This window comes from Staurois parvus, unplaced genomic scaffold (genome assembly GCF_062004578.1).
Source record: "Staurois parvus isolate SC_StPar_1 unplaced genomic scaffold, SC_StPar_1.0 ptg000096l, whole genome shotgun sequence".
NCBI classification, from domain to species: Eukaryota; Metazoa; Chordata; class Amphibia; order Anura; family Ranidae; genus Staurois; species Staurois parvus.
In genome coordinates, this window is record NW_028317892.1 from 17521225 (window position 1) to 17539162 (window position 17938).

A 17938-nucleotide genomic window follows, 5' to 3' on the forward strand; every position below is an offset into this window, starting at 1 on the left:
TTCACTCCTTTCCTCCACTCAACTCCGCTCCTCTTCTTTCCTTTCCTTTCCTTTCTTTTTCTTTCCTTTCCTTTCCTCCACGCCACTTCTTTCCTCCACTCCTTTCCTTTCCCTTCCTCCTCTCCACTCCACTCCACTTATTTCCTTTCCTTCACTTCACTCCACAGCACTCCTTTCCTCCCCTCCACTCCTTTCCTTTCCTCCCCTCCACTCCTTTCCTTTCCTCCCCTCCACTCCTCTCCTTTCCTCCCCTCCACTCCTCTCCTTTCCTTTCCTCCCCTCCTTTCCACACCTATCCTCTCCTTTCCTTTCCTCCCCTCCACTCCTTTCCTCCACTCCTTTCCTTTCCCTTTCTTTTTTTCCCTTTCCTTTCATTTGCTTTCCATTCTTTTCCTCTAATCCACTCCTCTTCCTTTCCTGTCCTCCACTCCACTCCACTCCTTTCCTTTCCTCTCCTTTCCTTTCCTTTCCTCCCCTCCCCTCCACTCCTCTCCTTTCCTTTCCTTTCCTTTCCTCCACTCCTCTCCTTTCCTTTCCTCCACTACTCTCCTTTCCCTTTCCTTTCCTTTCCTTTGCTTTCTATTCCTTTCCTCCACTTCACTCCTTTACTCCACTCCTTCCTTTCCTCCCCATCCTTCCTTCATTCTTTCCTTTCCTCCCCATCCTTCCTTCATTCTTTCCTTTCCCCCACTCCACTCCTTTCCTTTTCTTTACTCCACTCCTTTCCCTTTCTTTTTTTCCTTTCCTTTCCTTTTGCTTTCTGTTCCTTTCCCCCACTCCACTCCTTTCTCTTTCTTTACTCCACTTCTTTCCTTTCCTCCACTCCTTTTCTTTTCTTTCCTTTCCTCCACTCCACTTCTTTCCTTTCCTAGCAACCTTGTCATTTTAAATGGTTTATCTCAACCCTCTAACTTCTACTGGCTCGATCACCAGGTGAAAATAAAGGCAAGAATCCTAAAAAAAGAAAATGAATGGTAACCTGCAGTTTAATATATTTTTGGTTTGGGGTTTAATACTGCTTTAAAGTGTTACTAAAGCCACAGCAGTAAAATCAGTCTGTATATGCAGTAAAGCATGCTTGTTATTCCCACTGAGGAGCCTAAGGGGTTAATCCTCTGCATTGTGTAAAAAGGATGTATGATCCTGACTTCTCTGATCCTTCCCTTCTTCCAGTACCCCCCTCTTATCTCCTGATAAGACATATCGTGTGGAGACACTCTGCACATGTTCAGTTTGGTTTGTATTGCTAAAGAGGTTTTTAGTTTTTCTTAGGAGAGTGCATGTGATCAGCACAGGGCCAAAAAGCACTGTCCAGACAGGGGTCAGGGGTTCTGCATCCTCTTAGGGTAAAAATAAAATTACTCCTACAAGCTTTAACCAGTGCTCTGCAGAACACTGATAGAAGTCACAAGACTGCTCTAACTGCTGATGAGAAAAGGGATTTAGAAGTTTATATTTACTAAAATGTTTGCATTTCCATGTTGTGTGTACTGTGGGAAGCAGATATAGTGAATGCAGGGTCCTGGGTTTAGTAACACTTTAAAGTCAATAGGATTTTCCTGACCTGCATTTGATGTGTTTTCCAAATGCATGTCAAACACAGGACAGCAAGGTCCATGTACATGAGTCCTTACTTTCTCCCAAGGGTCATACCTACTTGGAGAACCACCCACAACCAAGCAATTGGAAGCACCATACCACCAGATGGGCCTGCAATTTTGTAACCATGTGACTAAGCTTTTTACCCTCAAAGACCTTCTAATTTGCCAGGCTGCCATGACAATTATCTCTACACTCTTTATGCTTGGTCTTTTTTTTACCTAAAATGAAAAGAAGATAAACACTCAAAGCATCAACCCTTCTTCTTCCTGTTCATCTGACCTTCAGTCACCAGTAAAGAAAGACTTCCACCCTCTACACAGTAAACGTACACCTTAAAGCTGAACACCAGGCACAAAAACAAAAACCTTTGAGAAGGAGGGCTTTTTTTCCCTTATTTATACTTACCTAGGTGGATGCAGCATCGGTCCGATGCCGCAGCTGTCCCCCGTCAGCTCAAAGGGTGAGAACTCAGTGATCTCATTACCGCTGATCACCGAACTCTCTTGTACACAAAGTCGCTTGACAAATCACAGCCCATTGTTTTCAATGGCAACCAGGTGCAAACTGACCATTGGGAAACTCGGGTCAGTAGGGGGCCCCATGAGACGCCCCTGGTACTTTTTTCATAGGCTTTTTTGAGTTTGGGCAAGGACACAGGGGCCCCATGATCCCCTATTGCCCAGGGGCCCCATGAGTTGTCAGTCCGCCCCTGATGGCACCCATTCAGATCTATGTGACTTAAAGTCTCAGCCACTTTGAGAAAGTCCCACAAGTGTGACCGGAGCCTAAATCACACTCTCCATATCCCATGTAGGTGCAGACACTGTGGAGCAATTAGTTCTCAAAATTCACAGCAGAAGCACTGAAGGTGTTCAAGTCATTCGGCTTACCCTGCTGCCTTTCCCAGCTATGACTTTTTCATTCTTGCAATGTCTTGAACTATCTAAATATAAAAACAGAACAGGAGCTGAAAAGTGCACTTTAGTTCAGTCCTTATTTACATTATAAAAGCTGTTAGAAAGATTGGAAAGTTGCAGTATTGGGCATCTTCCTTCCTGAAGGACCAACTGTTCCTGCCTTTCTCGTTTATCTCTGTTATACATAACTGAAGTGACCATTAATTAGCTACAAATAATACCAATTATAAAGAGATCCAAATACATTTCCCCTTTTACAGGCATGAAGAGGCTTTGGCTATAGTTCCCAGTTCAAACCCTTGTTCTCAGACAGACCTAGAGTGCGTGTGCTTTGTCAGTGAGAGTTGTGCTGGTGAAGCATCACATACTGATGAATGCTGGAAAACCATCCCCTTCAACTATACAGAACGTAAGTTTGTATGACCTTATTGTCCATTGCATCTCAGGCAGCATATTTATTTTTTCTGTTTGGTTTTGTCACTAAAAAATTAAGCCTTCTTTAGAAAAATCCTGAAAAGAAAATTTAAATTTATTATAAATTTAAGATTCTAGGTGAGGTTACAATTAAGGTTTGTTCCTTGTGTGCTGTGCTTTTCACAGCACAGTCCAATGTTATTAACATCCACGCCTGCAACATTGCTCTTGTATGTGTGAACTTGTGAAGAGGGACAGAGCCAGGAGAACCACTGCTCTCGTGCACATCGCAAGAATGTGATTGGGCTCAGGTAAGTACCAGGGGGTCTGGGGAGGATCCTCTGCAACACAAGGTTACTTACCTTCATGCATAGAATGCATGAAGGTAAAAAACCTTAAGGCTTTAGAACCACTTTAACCACGTGCCCTCCTGAGGATTTACCCCCCTTAATGACCAGGCCTCTTTTTGCTACTCGGCGCTGAACTAATTCAACTGATAATTGCGTGGTTATGCAATGCTGCACCCAAACGAAATGTACATCCTTTTTTTCACACAAATAGAGCTTTCTTTCGGTGGTATTTGATCACCTGTGCGCTTTTTATTTTTCACGCTATAAACAAAAAAAGACCAAACATTTTGAAGAAAAACGATATTTTTTACTTTCAGCTATAAAAAATATATAGTAAACTCAAAGTTAGTTATAAATTTAGGCCAAAATGTATTCTGTTACATGTTTTGTTAAAAAAAATCCCAATAAGTGTATATTGATTGCTTTGTGTGAACGTTATAGCATCTACAAACTATGGTATAGATACTGCAATTTACGCCATTTTTTTGCTATACAGCGCTGCGCTAGTTTAACGGACAATTGCGTGGTCATGCAATACTGTACATAAATGAAATTTACCTCCTTTTTTCCCCCACAAATTGAGCTTTCTTTCGGTGGTATTTGATCGCCTGTGCGGTTTTTATTTTTTGCGCTATAAAAAAAAAAAGGCTGACAATTTTGAGGAAAAAAAAACAATATTTTGGACTTTTTGCTATAAAACATGTCCAGTATAAAAAAATTTAAAAATCAAATTTAGTCATAAATTTCTGCCAAAATGTATTCTGCAACATGTCTTTGCTAAAAAAAATACCCAATACGTGTAAATCAATTGGTTTACGTGAAAGTTATAGCGTTTACAAATGGCGGGAAAGATACTGGGATTTTTAATTTTTTTTTATACTAATAATGGCGGCGATCAGCGACTTATGGCGGCGATCAGTGACTTATGGCGGCGATCAGCGACTTGTGGCGGGACTACGGCGGACATTCTGACGCTGGGGGGGAACTGACTTGGGGTCACTGACATCCCCAGTGACACCAATACAGTGATCAGTGCAAAAAAAAAAAAAACACTGACACTGTAATAATGGCACTGGGGATGAAGGGGTTAACTTTATTATTCAGTGAAAGGGTTAACTGTGTGAGGGGAGTGTTTTACTAGGGGGCGGGGGTGTGTACTGCACGGAGACACACTGATCCGGTCAGATACACTCTTCTGTCCCAATCAGCGTGTCAGGAGCTGTCAGGCAACTGACAGAAAGCACAGCTATTGCAGCTGTGCTCTCTGTCAGTGATTGCCGCTAATCGCCGGGACATAGCCGGTAACGACCGGCTGTGACCCGGCGACTGACATCCGCGGCCGTGATCGGCAGGACAGGTAGGGCGGCAGCGCACCCCCTACCTGTTTTGCAAACACACGTTTTAAAACGTGGTTTTGCCCAGCTGTGCTGCTGTATTTCTACAGTGGCTGAGCGGCATGTGGTTAAAACTAACTTCAGATCTGTGTGCTGAGGTAATTCATACTGTATGTGTTACTGCAACACATGGGGGTTTATTTACTAAAGCAGGCTCGCTCAGAATCTCGTGCACCTCTGCATGGTAGCCAATCTGCTTCTAACCTCAGCTTGTTCAGTTAAGCTTTAGCAATAAAACCTGTAAGCCGATTGGTTTCTATGCAGAAGTGCATGAGATTCTGAGTGCACCAGCTTTAGTAAATAAACCCCAAGGTAACGTTCATTTGACAGTGCAATTTTGTGAGTTAAACTACAAATTAAGCCGTTCCTCCACACACTTGCAGATCATCCAAACCCCTTGCTGCTCTGGGAGATGTTTAAGGCGTTTCTCCATGGGGTATTTATTGAGTTGAAGAACCAAAGACATGCTGATAGGTTAATTGGATCCTGTTAACCACCTCTCGTCCGGCCGTTGTATATAAACGGCCGGACGGTGGTAGTGTAGGGTCGGGTGGCCATTTATAAATGGCCCCCTGCTTGTGCGCGATCCCTGGGAGCATGCAGCACCACGATCTGGTGCCCGCTGTGTCCTCCGCACACAGTGGAACACTGATCGTTGTACGGGACCTCTGTGCGATGTCCCGATCATGTGATCACTGATTGGCCAATTAGTAATCACATGCAGAGTAGTAAGCAAGATGTCACTTCTGACATCATTGCTTACTATGTGTGAAATCTGTGAGGTCACATGGTACAAGGCTATTCACAACAGCCTTGTACCATGTGACAAGCTGTGACCAATCACAGCTCACACAGTAGTTCTCAATGGCTGCAAGAGTGCAGCCAGAAAGAAGGAGAAATGATTGCTTTTACAGCCTTTATGGGTGTAAAAGCAATCAGTGTAAAAAAAAAAAAATCTTCATCACCCCCCACAAGTAGTACAAGTGTCACCATGGTGACACTGTACTGCTAGGGTGACAGTATGTAAAAAAAAAAAAAAAAACATAAATAATAATATATAAAAAAGTAAAAAAAAATGTTTAAAAATTATAATGTTTGGTTATAAACTAATTTGGGGTTTTTTTTTTTTACTAAAAAGATAACGGAATAAATTTTGGCCAAGATTTATGATGAAATATTATTTATTTGCAAAATTGCAAAAGAACACTTTTTTTCAAAATTTTTGGGCTTTTTCATTTACAAAAAAAAATAAAAATCTCAGTGGTGAATAAATACCACCAAAATAAAGCTTTATCTGTCTCAAAAAAATGCAGTGGAGAAAAGGAAAGGCAAAGAATGCTAAAAAATTCATATGGGTACAGTGTTGCATGACCACGCAATTGTCATTCAAAGTGTGATAGCACTGAAAGCTGAAAATTGGCCTGGACAAGGAGGTAAAAGTGTCCGACTTGAAGTGGTTAAATTGGCCCTAAAATGTGTATGCATGAATGTAAGTTAGGGACCTTAGATTGTACACCCCTTGAGGGTTAGGGACTGATATGAATGTACAACATATGTAAAGCACTGCGTAAATTGACAGCACTCTAAGTACCTGTAATAAAATAAATAATGAAATAATATGAGGAAAGGGAGAGATCTGGTCGCCTTTTAGCTAAATTAACTCCATTCCACCAAATGTCACCCTCTGTTGGAGCATTAAGGGCCCGTTCAGGTAAAATGGTCAACACCAGTACTCACCACCATCAATGACCAGGGCCATGATTGTCCTTCTGTTGAAACCAGGTGAATAAACTAACACCCCTAGTTTGTTCAGACCAGTTTCACTTCTTCAAATGTTAAGATACTGGCAAAGGTGCTGGTCCTTAGACTCAATAGGGTAATAACTACTATCATATACGCGGAAAAGGCTGAGTCCATGCCCAATAAATCAACTGTTATTTGAGAAGGCTGTACGTTAACATGCAACCCCCCAGACAATCCAGGCATTGTTATCCCTCGATGCTACTTTGAGTGGAGATTTCTGTGAGCGTTTCTGGCTACATTCGGCTTCAGGGATACATTTAACTTTTGTATCATTGACTACAAGCAGTAGGACCACTCATCCTTTTCAGCTAGGCAGAGGAACATGCCAGGAGTGCTTGTTGTCCCCGTTTTTATTTGCCATAGCCATAGAACCCCTTGCAGCACTTATCCAGTCCCAATCCAGGCCTATCCAGGATTTCTATATGCTGAAAATTTGATGCTGATGCTAGGGAATACTACATCCTCTCTTCAGAAAGTAATGAATACTGTCTCCACTTTTGGGGGCTTCTGCGTCCTCAAAATAATTTGGACCAAATCTGCCCTAATGCTGCTGGATGGGACTGTGGATGAGCTAATAAACCCCCTTGTCCAACAACCTCCTCCTTTAAGTACCTCAGTATATTGATCACCCCTGATTTAACGGCTTACTGTCACATTAATATTTCCCCTCTTAACCTCTTTAGACCAAATTAAAATATGGAATAATTTTGCACTGATCCCTCATTGTAAAAACCAGTTTAATCAAAACGATATTATGCAGCAGTTACTATACTTTTTATATACGGAAAGTGAAAACAGTGAGCGCTTCAAATAATAGCAGCTATAGCACACAAAGGCAACCAAAACATAAATCTCATAAATATATGTATAAAAAGTGCTACTCCAATATATACTCCAATTAAATCAATATGTACTCCAGTCCAAATAAAGTAATAAAATATTAGTAGTAAAACATAAGTAAAATAATAAGTTAATAAAATGGTGACAGTTCGTGATGAGTGATCAATACAGGAGTTTCTAGTGACTTCACAATCCAGTGGTTTGGTGACAAATAGTAAAAATACGTACTCACCAGGTGCATATCTTTTTCTGTTTCAATAGTTTTTATTAAGAAATTTTTGTTTTAAAAATACAACAATCTCAAAATATTCCCACACAGGGGCAGAGCAGAATAATAACACATAAACAGAGACATCCTGCTGACTTGTGTTCGTCTAATAACGAAATGTCCAATGACATCAAGGAGGGACAGCAAAAGCTGAACCAAATAGCAGCAGTAATCCAACATAATATCGGAAAAAAAAAGAGGAAAGAAAAAAGGTTAGAAGAAAGGGAAAAAAAATATAACAAAAAGGGGAATCAGAAAGAAAACATGGGAGAAGGGAAACTAAAAGGATCACGGATCCAGGGCTAGCACAGGCAGCGACTATAAGAGTCCATAACTAGTAGGAGGCAAGGATGGCAAGGAATAACGTATCCAAGGTTCCCAAACCTTAAGGAATCTTGGATGAGAATCATGAAGAACGCTAGACATCTATTCATTGAACAACATAGCATTCATCCGGTTCCTCACCCCCTGGAAGACAACCGAAGGGGTTCTCCAAGCTTCAGCTATAGCACGTTTGGCCGAAATAAATAGGTAAGATGCCAATTTCTGCTGAGACCTAGACAGACCCAAAATTTGGCAATGCAGGAGGGCCACCCTTGCATCCCTACGGACCGTAATATGAAATAGCGTTTGTAGCAAACCAAAAACCCTAGATTAGAAGCCTATCAATCGCGGGCACGACCACCAAATGTGCAAGACGTCCCGCGTAGACCACAGTTCCGGAAACACCTATCTCCACCAGTCGGATTAAAGTTAGCAGTCCAAGCCGGGACCCAGTACCACCGCAGTAGAACTTTGTTGGCTGCCTCAAGAGTGACTGTATTGAATGAACATTTTGCCACCATCCCCCAGGCCCTACGCCAATCCTCCGCCACAATCGAGACACCCAGATCTCGCTCCCATTGAGAGACATAAGACAGAGGTGGTGAGGAGGACCTAATGTTAAGAGAGGCATAAATTACAGAAATGAGTCCAGGGGACCCTGGGGAATGCTGACAGGCGTGTTCAAAGGGCGTTTTGCGGTAAGGGTATGTAGAGGTAGGACGGAGGGAGAGGGCCCAGTGGCGCAATTGCAAATACCGAAAATATTTTGCATGGCGGGACCCCCCCTGATTCTCGAAGAGACTCCAGTGATGGAAACGTCAGAGTGCTCAGAAAATCATGTACAATAACAAAGCCATGGGAGGTCCACCAAGAAAAAGAAGGGGGATGTGCTAGGCCTGGTGGAAATAAAAGATTATGCGTAATCGTCAAAAGAGGTAGAAATGACAATCAAATTACCCGAATATTTTACACAATACCAGGTTCGTAAACTGCAAAGCATGATCGGGCTCAAATCCGGAGGGCGCAACTTAGGTGGGAGCCAAAGCAATGTAGTTAAGGAAAGCAGAGCACAGTTGGGTAATTCCAAGAGTACCCATAAGGGGATATCTGTCGTGGCATGAAGCATAGACAACTGGGAAATCTGAGCCGCCATGTATCTAGAAATGTGTGGAACTCCCAAACCTACCTGTAATCTATGAGTATACAGAGTGGCTCTAGGCACTCTGGGATGTTTATGAGCCCAAATAAAACTGAGAATCCGGCTCTGTAGTACACGAAGAAAAGACGCAGGAACATGAATAGGGAGAGTACGGAAAAAGTACAGGATCTTCGGCAAGATAGTCCTCTTGACAGCATGTATCCGGCCAATCCATGATAAATAAGGAAACTGCCAAGAATGAATCAGGGAGGTAACAGAGCGCAATAAGGGGTAATAATTAGCCAAAAATAAGGCAGAGTAGGAGGAAGTAAGTGTAACGCCAAGATAAGCCAGAGAATGGGAAGCCCAACGGTATTATTATTATTATACAGTATTTATATAGCGCCAGTAGTTCACTCAGCGCTGTACATTACAAAGGGGGACAGAACATGTGACAGAACAATAACAATAAAATGCAAAACATGAGGGGATTGAGGGCCCTGCTCTTTCGAGCTTACAATCTAGGAGGGAGGGGATAGTGGTACAGGAGGAGATAGCTGTGGGGGATGGAGTGGTAGGAAGAGTGGAGGAGGTCGGCAAGTTAACAGGGGGTGGGGTAGGCTTCCATGAAGAGATGGGTTTTCAGGGTGCGCCTAAAGGAGAGGCGAGTAGGTATTAATCTGATGGGTTGGGGCAGGGAGTTCCAGAGGATGGACGACACCCTGGAGAAGTCCTGGAGGCAGGCATGGGAGAAGGAGATCAGGGAACTAGAGAGAAAGAGGTCTTGTGAGGAGCGGAGTGTGCGTGCTGGGCGGTACTTGGATATTAGGTCAGTGATGTAGTTCAGGGCAGTATGGTGGACAGCTTTGTACGTCAGTGTTAGGGAAATTGTGTCTGCAACCGTTCAACCAGGTCGTCAGGGATCGTAATATTCAATGCCATGGTTTTAGACAAACTGATGCAAAGGCCAGATATAGTCAAAAAACGGTCCAATATGACCAGGAGATTGGGGAGAGTGATGAGAGGATTGGTTAAAACCAAAAGGGCATCATCCGCATAAAAGTTGGCCTTGTATTGAGTGCTGGCATAGGGGACACCAGAAATATCCGGGTGATTTCGAATGGCTGCAGCTAAAGGTTCAAGAACGTAAACAAAAAGAGCAGGTGATAATGGGCATTCCTGTCTCGAGCCCCTGAAATAGGAAAGGATGAGGAAAAAAAAACCTGCATATTTAACAGAGGCCGAGGGAGATGAATTTAAAGCCGAGATCCAAGCGAGAAATGCGTCACCAAACCCCCATCTAGACAGCGTATATGTCAAATATTCCCAAGAAAGTGAAAAGAATGCTTTAAAAATGTCTGGGGATAAAAGGAACCCTAGCATCCTGAGGTGATGTAAAATATGAATGAGGTGGATGACTTTACGGATGTTATCAGCAGCTTGTCGCCCCGGAACGAAGCCAACCTGATCTCAATGAATAAGTGAGAGTAGATATTTATTAATTCGGGTGCTCAGAACCTTTCCCAAAATCTTCAAGTCCACATTTAGCAGCGAGATCAGTCTGAAAGCTTGCAGTTCAAAGGCATCTTCAGTTTTCTTAGGGATCATAGTAATATGCGCCTGTAGAGACCCAAAAGAAAGCCGGGAACCCTGCTTCAAAGAATTGAAAAAGGCCGTCAAATGAGGAACCAGAACGGTGGCAAATTTTTTATAGTATAGCCCAGAGAACCCATCTGTGCCTGGAGCCTTGGAGGCCTTCAAAGATTTGATGGCTTGGTAGAGCTCAAATTCAGATATATCCGCATTCAGGGCATCTTGGGTTGCATCGGATAAACAGATGCGTATCTTTTAATACGCATGTGATAAATAAACCAGAGGTCCCCCTCATGGGATGGGATGGCTGAGCTGGGCCGTCTTAGCGGACTCTCCTTCCTCTGGGTATTGAGCAGCCAAACCGTTGTCTCCCACTAGGAAATGGACAGGGCACTGGGCAGTTTACAGCGGGATGTGCGTCATCCTTAGGGTTGGTATCCTATGTCACCAACTCCTGATACTTGGGCTCTGGAACGGTTGTTTGGCTCACCAAGGAGCCAGCAAGAAATAGCCCATAGTGTAGTAGTTTTAAAAATTGGCGTTTATTAATCCACGTGGCAAACAATGCAAATGTAGTTAAAATCAAGTAAAGCAATTACTGACCAATGTGCAATAGACGTCACAGCGTGTAGGCCCCTTTTAACGCGCTTCGTACGATAGCACTTCATCAGAAAGGCATGGCCATGCATTGTTTGACACGTGGATTAATAAACGCCAATTTTTTAAAACTACTACACTATGGGCTATTTCTTGTTGGCTCCTTGGTGAGCCAAACATCCATTCCAGAGCCCATGTATCAGGCGTCTGTGACATATGGTACCAACCCTAAGGATGACGCACATCCCGCTGTAAGCTGCCCAGTGGCCCAGTGCCCTGTCCATTTCCTAGAGGGAGACAACGGTTTGGCTGCTCAATACCCAGAGGAAGCAGAGTCCGCTAAGACGGCCCAGCTCACCCATCCAATCCCATGAGGGGGATCTCGGGTTTATCACATGCGTATTAAAAGATACGCATCTGGTGAGTGCGTATTTTTACTATTTGTCATCAAATCACTGGATCGTGAAGTCACTAGCAACTCGTGTATTGATCACTCATCACAAACGGTCACCATTTTATTACTTTATTATTTTACTTATGTTTTACTACTAATAATTTATTACTTTATTTGGACTGGAGTACATATTGATTTAATTGGAGTATATACCTTTTAGCGCTGCACTTTTTATACATATACTTTTTATATAACTCCCCAGTAGTCATACCTCTGAAAACTTTCAGGGTAATGAATTACTTTTTTTGAGTACTGCTATGGCATAACCGGCTGCCTAGAATAAAACTGGAGGAGCTCCTAAGGCCTAAAGACAGTGGTGTGGTGGCCCTCCCCAACCCTTGGATTTATTATTTGTTGGCTCAATTTCAGCACATGGTAGACGGGATACCCAGGTTAGATGTCTCTGTTCCCTCAGGCCTTCGTTCCATGTTAGGGATCCTACTATACTGTGGCGCTAGATCTCCCTCTCCCTTCCCCAGTTGGAGGCGCTAGCTTTTAGCAAGCCTAACAAACTGTTTCCTACCTATATATTTTTGGAACAAGGCAAAACAGATCTAGAAGGTCATGGGTACTGTGTAAAGAACTATATGGCATATTCGTACATATGTTGAATTAAAAAATCTTCATTTTGGAAAGCACTAGCAGGCCTATGGGATTACTAACCTCTCCCATATTTTTAATAACTGCTCTCTGCTACTGTTTTCAGAACTCGGCACCAAATTCTCTCTACCCTCGCACACGTATTCTCAAAATATTCAAGTCCAGCATGCAGTTAAAGCTCAGGGTGACACATGTGAATGACGAATGTCCTGTACTCCAATATTTGATTTTATGCAAAATTTGGAAACCTCAGTGGCTTTATCTCTTGTTATTACTTTATGCTGATACCTGCTTACCACAAAGTGTTTCCTTCTGGTGCGGCTGGCAAGTGGGAAGTTGATATTGGAGACCTGGCAGGAGATGAGTGGGAAACAGTGCTTCAAACTGTAGCTTTTGAGCTCCCTTATTCACCCACAGTGGTTATATCAACTATACATTCTACTGCGAGTACATTATACTCGCAGTGTATACACTACACTATATTCCGCAAAGTTTTTTTTTAAAATGGATGCACTACAGGAACCCACATGTGAAAGATGTCAAAGAGAACATGGGAATCTCATATAACTTTTATGGCGCTGCTTCAAATTACATTTATATTGGACAGAAGTAGCCAATAACTTTTAATAGCGTATTTATGTTTAACCTATTGACAGACCCTAGCAATGTATTCCGGGTATCTTAGATCCCTAGACCTTCAGGAATTAACTAAAAAGGCCATTTTAAGATCGCAGTTTCAGGTGTGCAGGCTAATCTTACTTCTCTGAAAGTCAAATACACCGCCTACCCTAAATGGGTGAATTAAAAAGATTGGGTACACTTTACAGCTGGAGTATATTATTTATCAACATAGAGGATGCCCAGCAAAGTTTGATTAAATTTGGTCAGCCTGGCTAGACACCCCTGGACTGTGCCCATTAGATTTGGTAGCCAGAAGGCTGGGCGTTCCATGAATACTCCCTATCCAAATCTCTTTTTCTCTTATGTTCATTGATGGACATGGCATCTTCTATTCTCAACCATAGGGTTATATCGCCACCTACAGTAGGACACTAGGCAGAAAAAGAAACTCGTCACTGCCTATGGGCAGTCCTGTCTGCTATAAACGTCCTCTCTGCATAGGCAATCCAGTTCTTTGTGCCTAATGTCGGAGTTGGGACCTCTTGATTTGATAGATTTTTTGTTTACCTTTTCCTGGGATTTATTCCTGTGGGGATCTTCAATCAACAGTTGGACTGAGCGACGGGCTGGATAATCTAGATCCAGTGGTCATCCCAGTTTGGACACTGAGCGCATGCAGATCTTCAGCTAAGCACTAGGTCAGCCGCGACAAAGCCCCATCCTGGACTGGGACAGGCCAGCAAGTTAATTGTCTCGTGGGGAAACATATGACCAGACGCCTATAGTCTGTGTCACAGTGTTACCCAGACCGGCAGCCTCCCACTTCGGTGGTGAGGAGGTTCTCTCTCTGGAGTGTTACCCATAACTCCATGGATCGGTAAGTAAATGCCCACTTCCCTCCCCAGGCACGGGTGCAGCATAGGTACTCCCTCAGGTTCTACCCCCCTCCAGGTCTGTCCCTCCTGTTGCTCCCTCTATCATCTGAGGCACATGGCATGGGGTTGGGGGTCCCATTCCACTATTCTCCTTGGATCCCCGCTGTGTCATGAGCTGTAGGTGGAGGGATGAGCACCCATGGCTATATCCCTCATGGCTGGCTCTTATCCATACCCCTGGATGGACAGACGGCCCCCTGATCTAAGTCAGAGGGATCCGAAGGTACCTTCTGGCTGCATGCTCCCTGTGCACCTTCCACCTCCTCTCCCAGTTTGCTTGAGCACTTGGAGGTTACAGGGCTTATGCCAGGCAGGCATTGAGTCCTATAGCCATTATAGGGGTTTGAGTTGCCACATGGTGAAGGATAGGGATTTTCCTGTCTCCTTTCCTTGCATGAAGCCTCAACCTTGGCCCTCCTGCAGGTGCATTCACCATGGGGTCGGCCTGTCCACAACTTTAGGTCACGATCTTGCAGCCTCCTGGTCCAGGATGTGATGCCCTGCCATTTTAACTGTGGGCAGTGCCCTCTGTTCCATGCCATCACGATACGCCAGGTGTCCTCCTTCGGTTGGGCGGGACTGTGGGGGGTGTGCCCTGTGGAGGGAGGTTGTTGCCACCATCTTGCTTCAGGGCATCTTCCCCCTACTTCCCTGCCTCCTGTGACCTGGACACTGAGAGAAAGGAGGAAGGAGTTATATGAAAAGGAGCAGGAACAACAGTGTGTCTCAGCATGACTATGGTCCCCCTGCTTATCACTATGACCAGTGCTATACAGGGCGGCCTGGTACTGCAGTCCTTACCCCTGTTTTCAAGGAGTGCTTCATCTCCACTATGCTGTCTGAGGGGGGGCTGAGACCAAATCCAGCTGAGAGCTGATGATTTCCATGGTCTCCCTGTATACACTGACAGCCACCGCTGAGCTCCTTCCTGAATGTTCACCTTCTGTCATACCCTGTATCCTAGGGCTGGGAATCCACAATACTACATTGTACTGGATCCATGGATATACTGGCATTGTAGTGCTTCAGTTGCTGGTGCTGGTCTAGGTCATATTGCTACCTAACGGCTGCTAGGGTGTGCAGCCACTGGGAGGAGAATAATTGCATTATCACTGATGATGGGCAATTTGGGTTCCGTTTTAGGCTCATCGCCCAGTCTATGACCCCTTGCGTTTTCTACCAAGGCATCCCTGCTGGCCCCTTACTGATCCTGTTCAGTGTTGCTGCAGTAGGTAATGGGTTGTTCCCCTCTGTAGCACTGTAGTGTCAGGATGCTGGTTAATATCCCTGATTCCCCTGAGAGCGGGGATGAGACTCCCTCCTACATTGCTGCATACACAGGCACTGGTAGCCGCACCTTTCACCTTGGTGTGGGGAATGTTAAAATCTGGGGATACCTTAAGGGCTCTAGTATGAAGCCGTCCTCCCTTTGAGGAGTCCCTACTGTTCACATACAGTCAGGTCCATAAATATTGGGACATCAACACAATTCCAACATTTTTGGCTCTATACACCACCACAATAGATTTGAAATGAAACAAACAAGATGTGCTTTAACTGCAGACTGTCAGCTTTAATTTGAGGGTATTTACATCCAAATCAGGTGAACGGTGTAGGAATTACAACAGTTTGCATATGTGCCTCACACTTGTTAAGGGACCAAAAGTAATGGGACAATTGGCTTCTCAGCTGTTCCATGGTCAGGTGTGTGTTATTCCCTCATTATCCCAATTACAATGAGCAGATAAAAGGTCCAGAGTTCATTTCAAGTGTGCTATTTGCATTTGGAATCTGTTGCTGTCAACTCTCAAGATGAGATCCAAAGAGCTGTCACTATCAGTGAAGCAAGCCATTATTAGGCTGAAAAAACAAAACAAACCCATCAGAGAGATAGCAAAAACATTAGGCGTGGCCAAAACAACTGTTTGGAACATTCTTAAAAAGAAGGAACGCACCGGTGAGCTCAGCAACACCAAAAGACCCGGAAGATCACGGAAAACAACTGTGGTGGATGACCGAAGAATTCTTTCCCTGGTGAAGAAAACACCCTTCACAACAGTTGACCAGATCAAGAACACTCTCCAGGAGGTAGGTGTATGTGTCAAAGTCAACAATCAAGAGAAGACTTCACCAGGGTGAACACAGAGGGTTCACCACAAGATGTAAACCATTGGTTAGCCTCAAAAACAGGAAGGCCAGATTAGAGTTTGCCAAACGACATCTAAAAAAGCCTTCACAGTTCTTGAACAACATCCTATGGACAGATGAGACCAAGATCAACTTTTACCAGAGTGATGGGAAGAGAAGAGTATGGAGTAGGAAAGGAACTGCTCATGATCCTAGGCATACCACCTCATCAGTGAAGCATGGTGGTGGTAGTGTCATGGCGTGGGCATGTATGGCTGCCAATGGAACTGGTTCTCTTGTATTTCTTGATGATGTGACTGCTGACAAAAGCAGCAGGATGAATTCTGAAGTGTTTCGGGCAATATTATTTGCTCATATTCAGCCAAATGCTTCAGAACTCATTGGACACCGCTTCACAGTGCAGATGGACAATGACCCAAAGCATACTGCAAAAGCAACCAAAGAGTTTTTTAAGGGAAAGAAGTGGAATGTTATGCAATGGCCAAGTCAATCACCTGACCTGAATCCGATTGAGCATGCATTTCACTTGCTGAAGACAAAACTGAAGGGAAAATGCCCCAAAAACAAGCAGGAACTGAAGACAGTTGCAGTAGAGGCCTGGCAGAGCATCACCAGGGATGAAACCCAGCATCTGGTGATGTCTATGCGTTCCAGACTTCAGGCTGTAATTGACTGCAAAGGATTTGCAACCAAGTATTAAAAAGTGAAAGTTTGATTTATGATTATTATTCTGTCCCATTACTTTTGGTTCCTTAACAAGTGGGAAGCACATATGCAAACTGTTGTAATTCCTACACCGTTCACCTGATTTGTAAATACCCTGAAATTAAAGCTGACAGTCTGCAGTTAAAGCACATCTTGTTCGTTTCATTTCAAATCCATTGTGGTGGTGTATAGAGCCAAAAATTTTAGAATTGTGTCGATGTCCCAATATTTATGGACCTGACTGTAGGTCTAGATGTCAGACTAATGTCTACTGTCTGTGAAAATGGTGGACCACATGGTCTGGAGCCTTAGGTGCTTGTATAAGGCACCCTTGGAGGTAGTCCTGCTGTGTTCTTTGGTGAGTCCTTATGCTTGTGTATGGTCTGCTGTCCAGGTCAACAGCACAGACAGACTTACCCTTCTTCCGGTGGCGTCCTCCCACGGACTAAGCAGATGCGGAAACTGCATCATATGCACGGTCCTCCTTCCTTCTCTGCATCTGGTGGATTTCATTGCCTAGCTCCTCACATGAGGGTTCTGAGCCCTTCCAGACTTATGCAAAAAAGTTTTTTTTTTCTGTCCAAGCCGTTCAAGGCCCCCTGTGGGGGGGTACCAAGTGACCCTGGACTTCCAGGCTGGTCAAGCCTATGGACAAGTCTTCCTTTGCATGTAGGGTTGCCCTACCCATGTCTGGGGTCATCTTCACTGGTTTGCAGCCCCATGGACTTCCCTGATTTCCGTCAAGTGGGTCCATGAGCTATTCCTGTTCGGGTACATAATAGAATTCCAATCTTGTCCTCCAGAGAGGGATTTCTTATTCCAATCTACATCTTTAAAGGCAAAAGAAAATCGTGCGCTGCCAAATAATAATAGATGAGCTGGTGCAAACATTTGTTATGTGTGTAAACATAAAAAACAGATTAAAACAAATGAAAGTGTCGTGCTACTAGCATAAATCAATGCATGTAAATATACAAACAAAAACGTGACTGATAGTCCCAAAAGATGATAAAATATAAAAATAAATGCAATTCTTCAAAAAAATCCAAATAAGTGAAAAATCTTCCTGCTGCTGATTGCACCCAAAATCCCAGTGCTGTAAATCTTCAATACATGTGAATCACCACAGTGAACATAGACTTCCAGGTGGACTCTCAAGAGGAGTATATGCCTTTTAAAGAAGCCTACTGCACTATGGTCTACTTTGTGGTTGTTGAGCTTTATCCACAGACTTG

General features: G+C 43.7%; 1 protein-coding gene across 1 annotated transcript in view; it reads left to right on the forward strand.

The window, feature by feature from the left end:
* The window catches only part of SHOC1 (shortage in chiasmata 1), a 250127-nt gene that overhangs the window by 28355 nt on the left and 203834 nt on the right, over positions 1 to 17938 (forward strand). The window contains exon 4 of the mRNA XM_089670970.1: positions 2780 to 2928. Within this exon, the coding sequence (XP_089527096.1) occupies positions 2780 to 2928 (149 nt within the window). The remainder of the gene's footprint in view (positions 1 to 2779; positions 2929 to 17938) is intronic.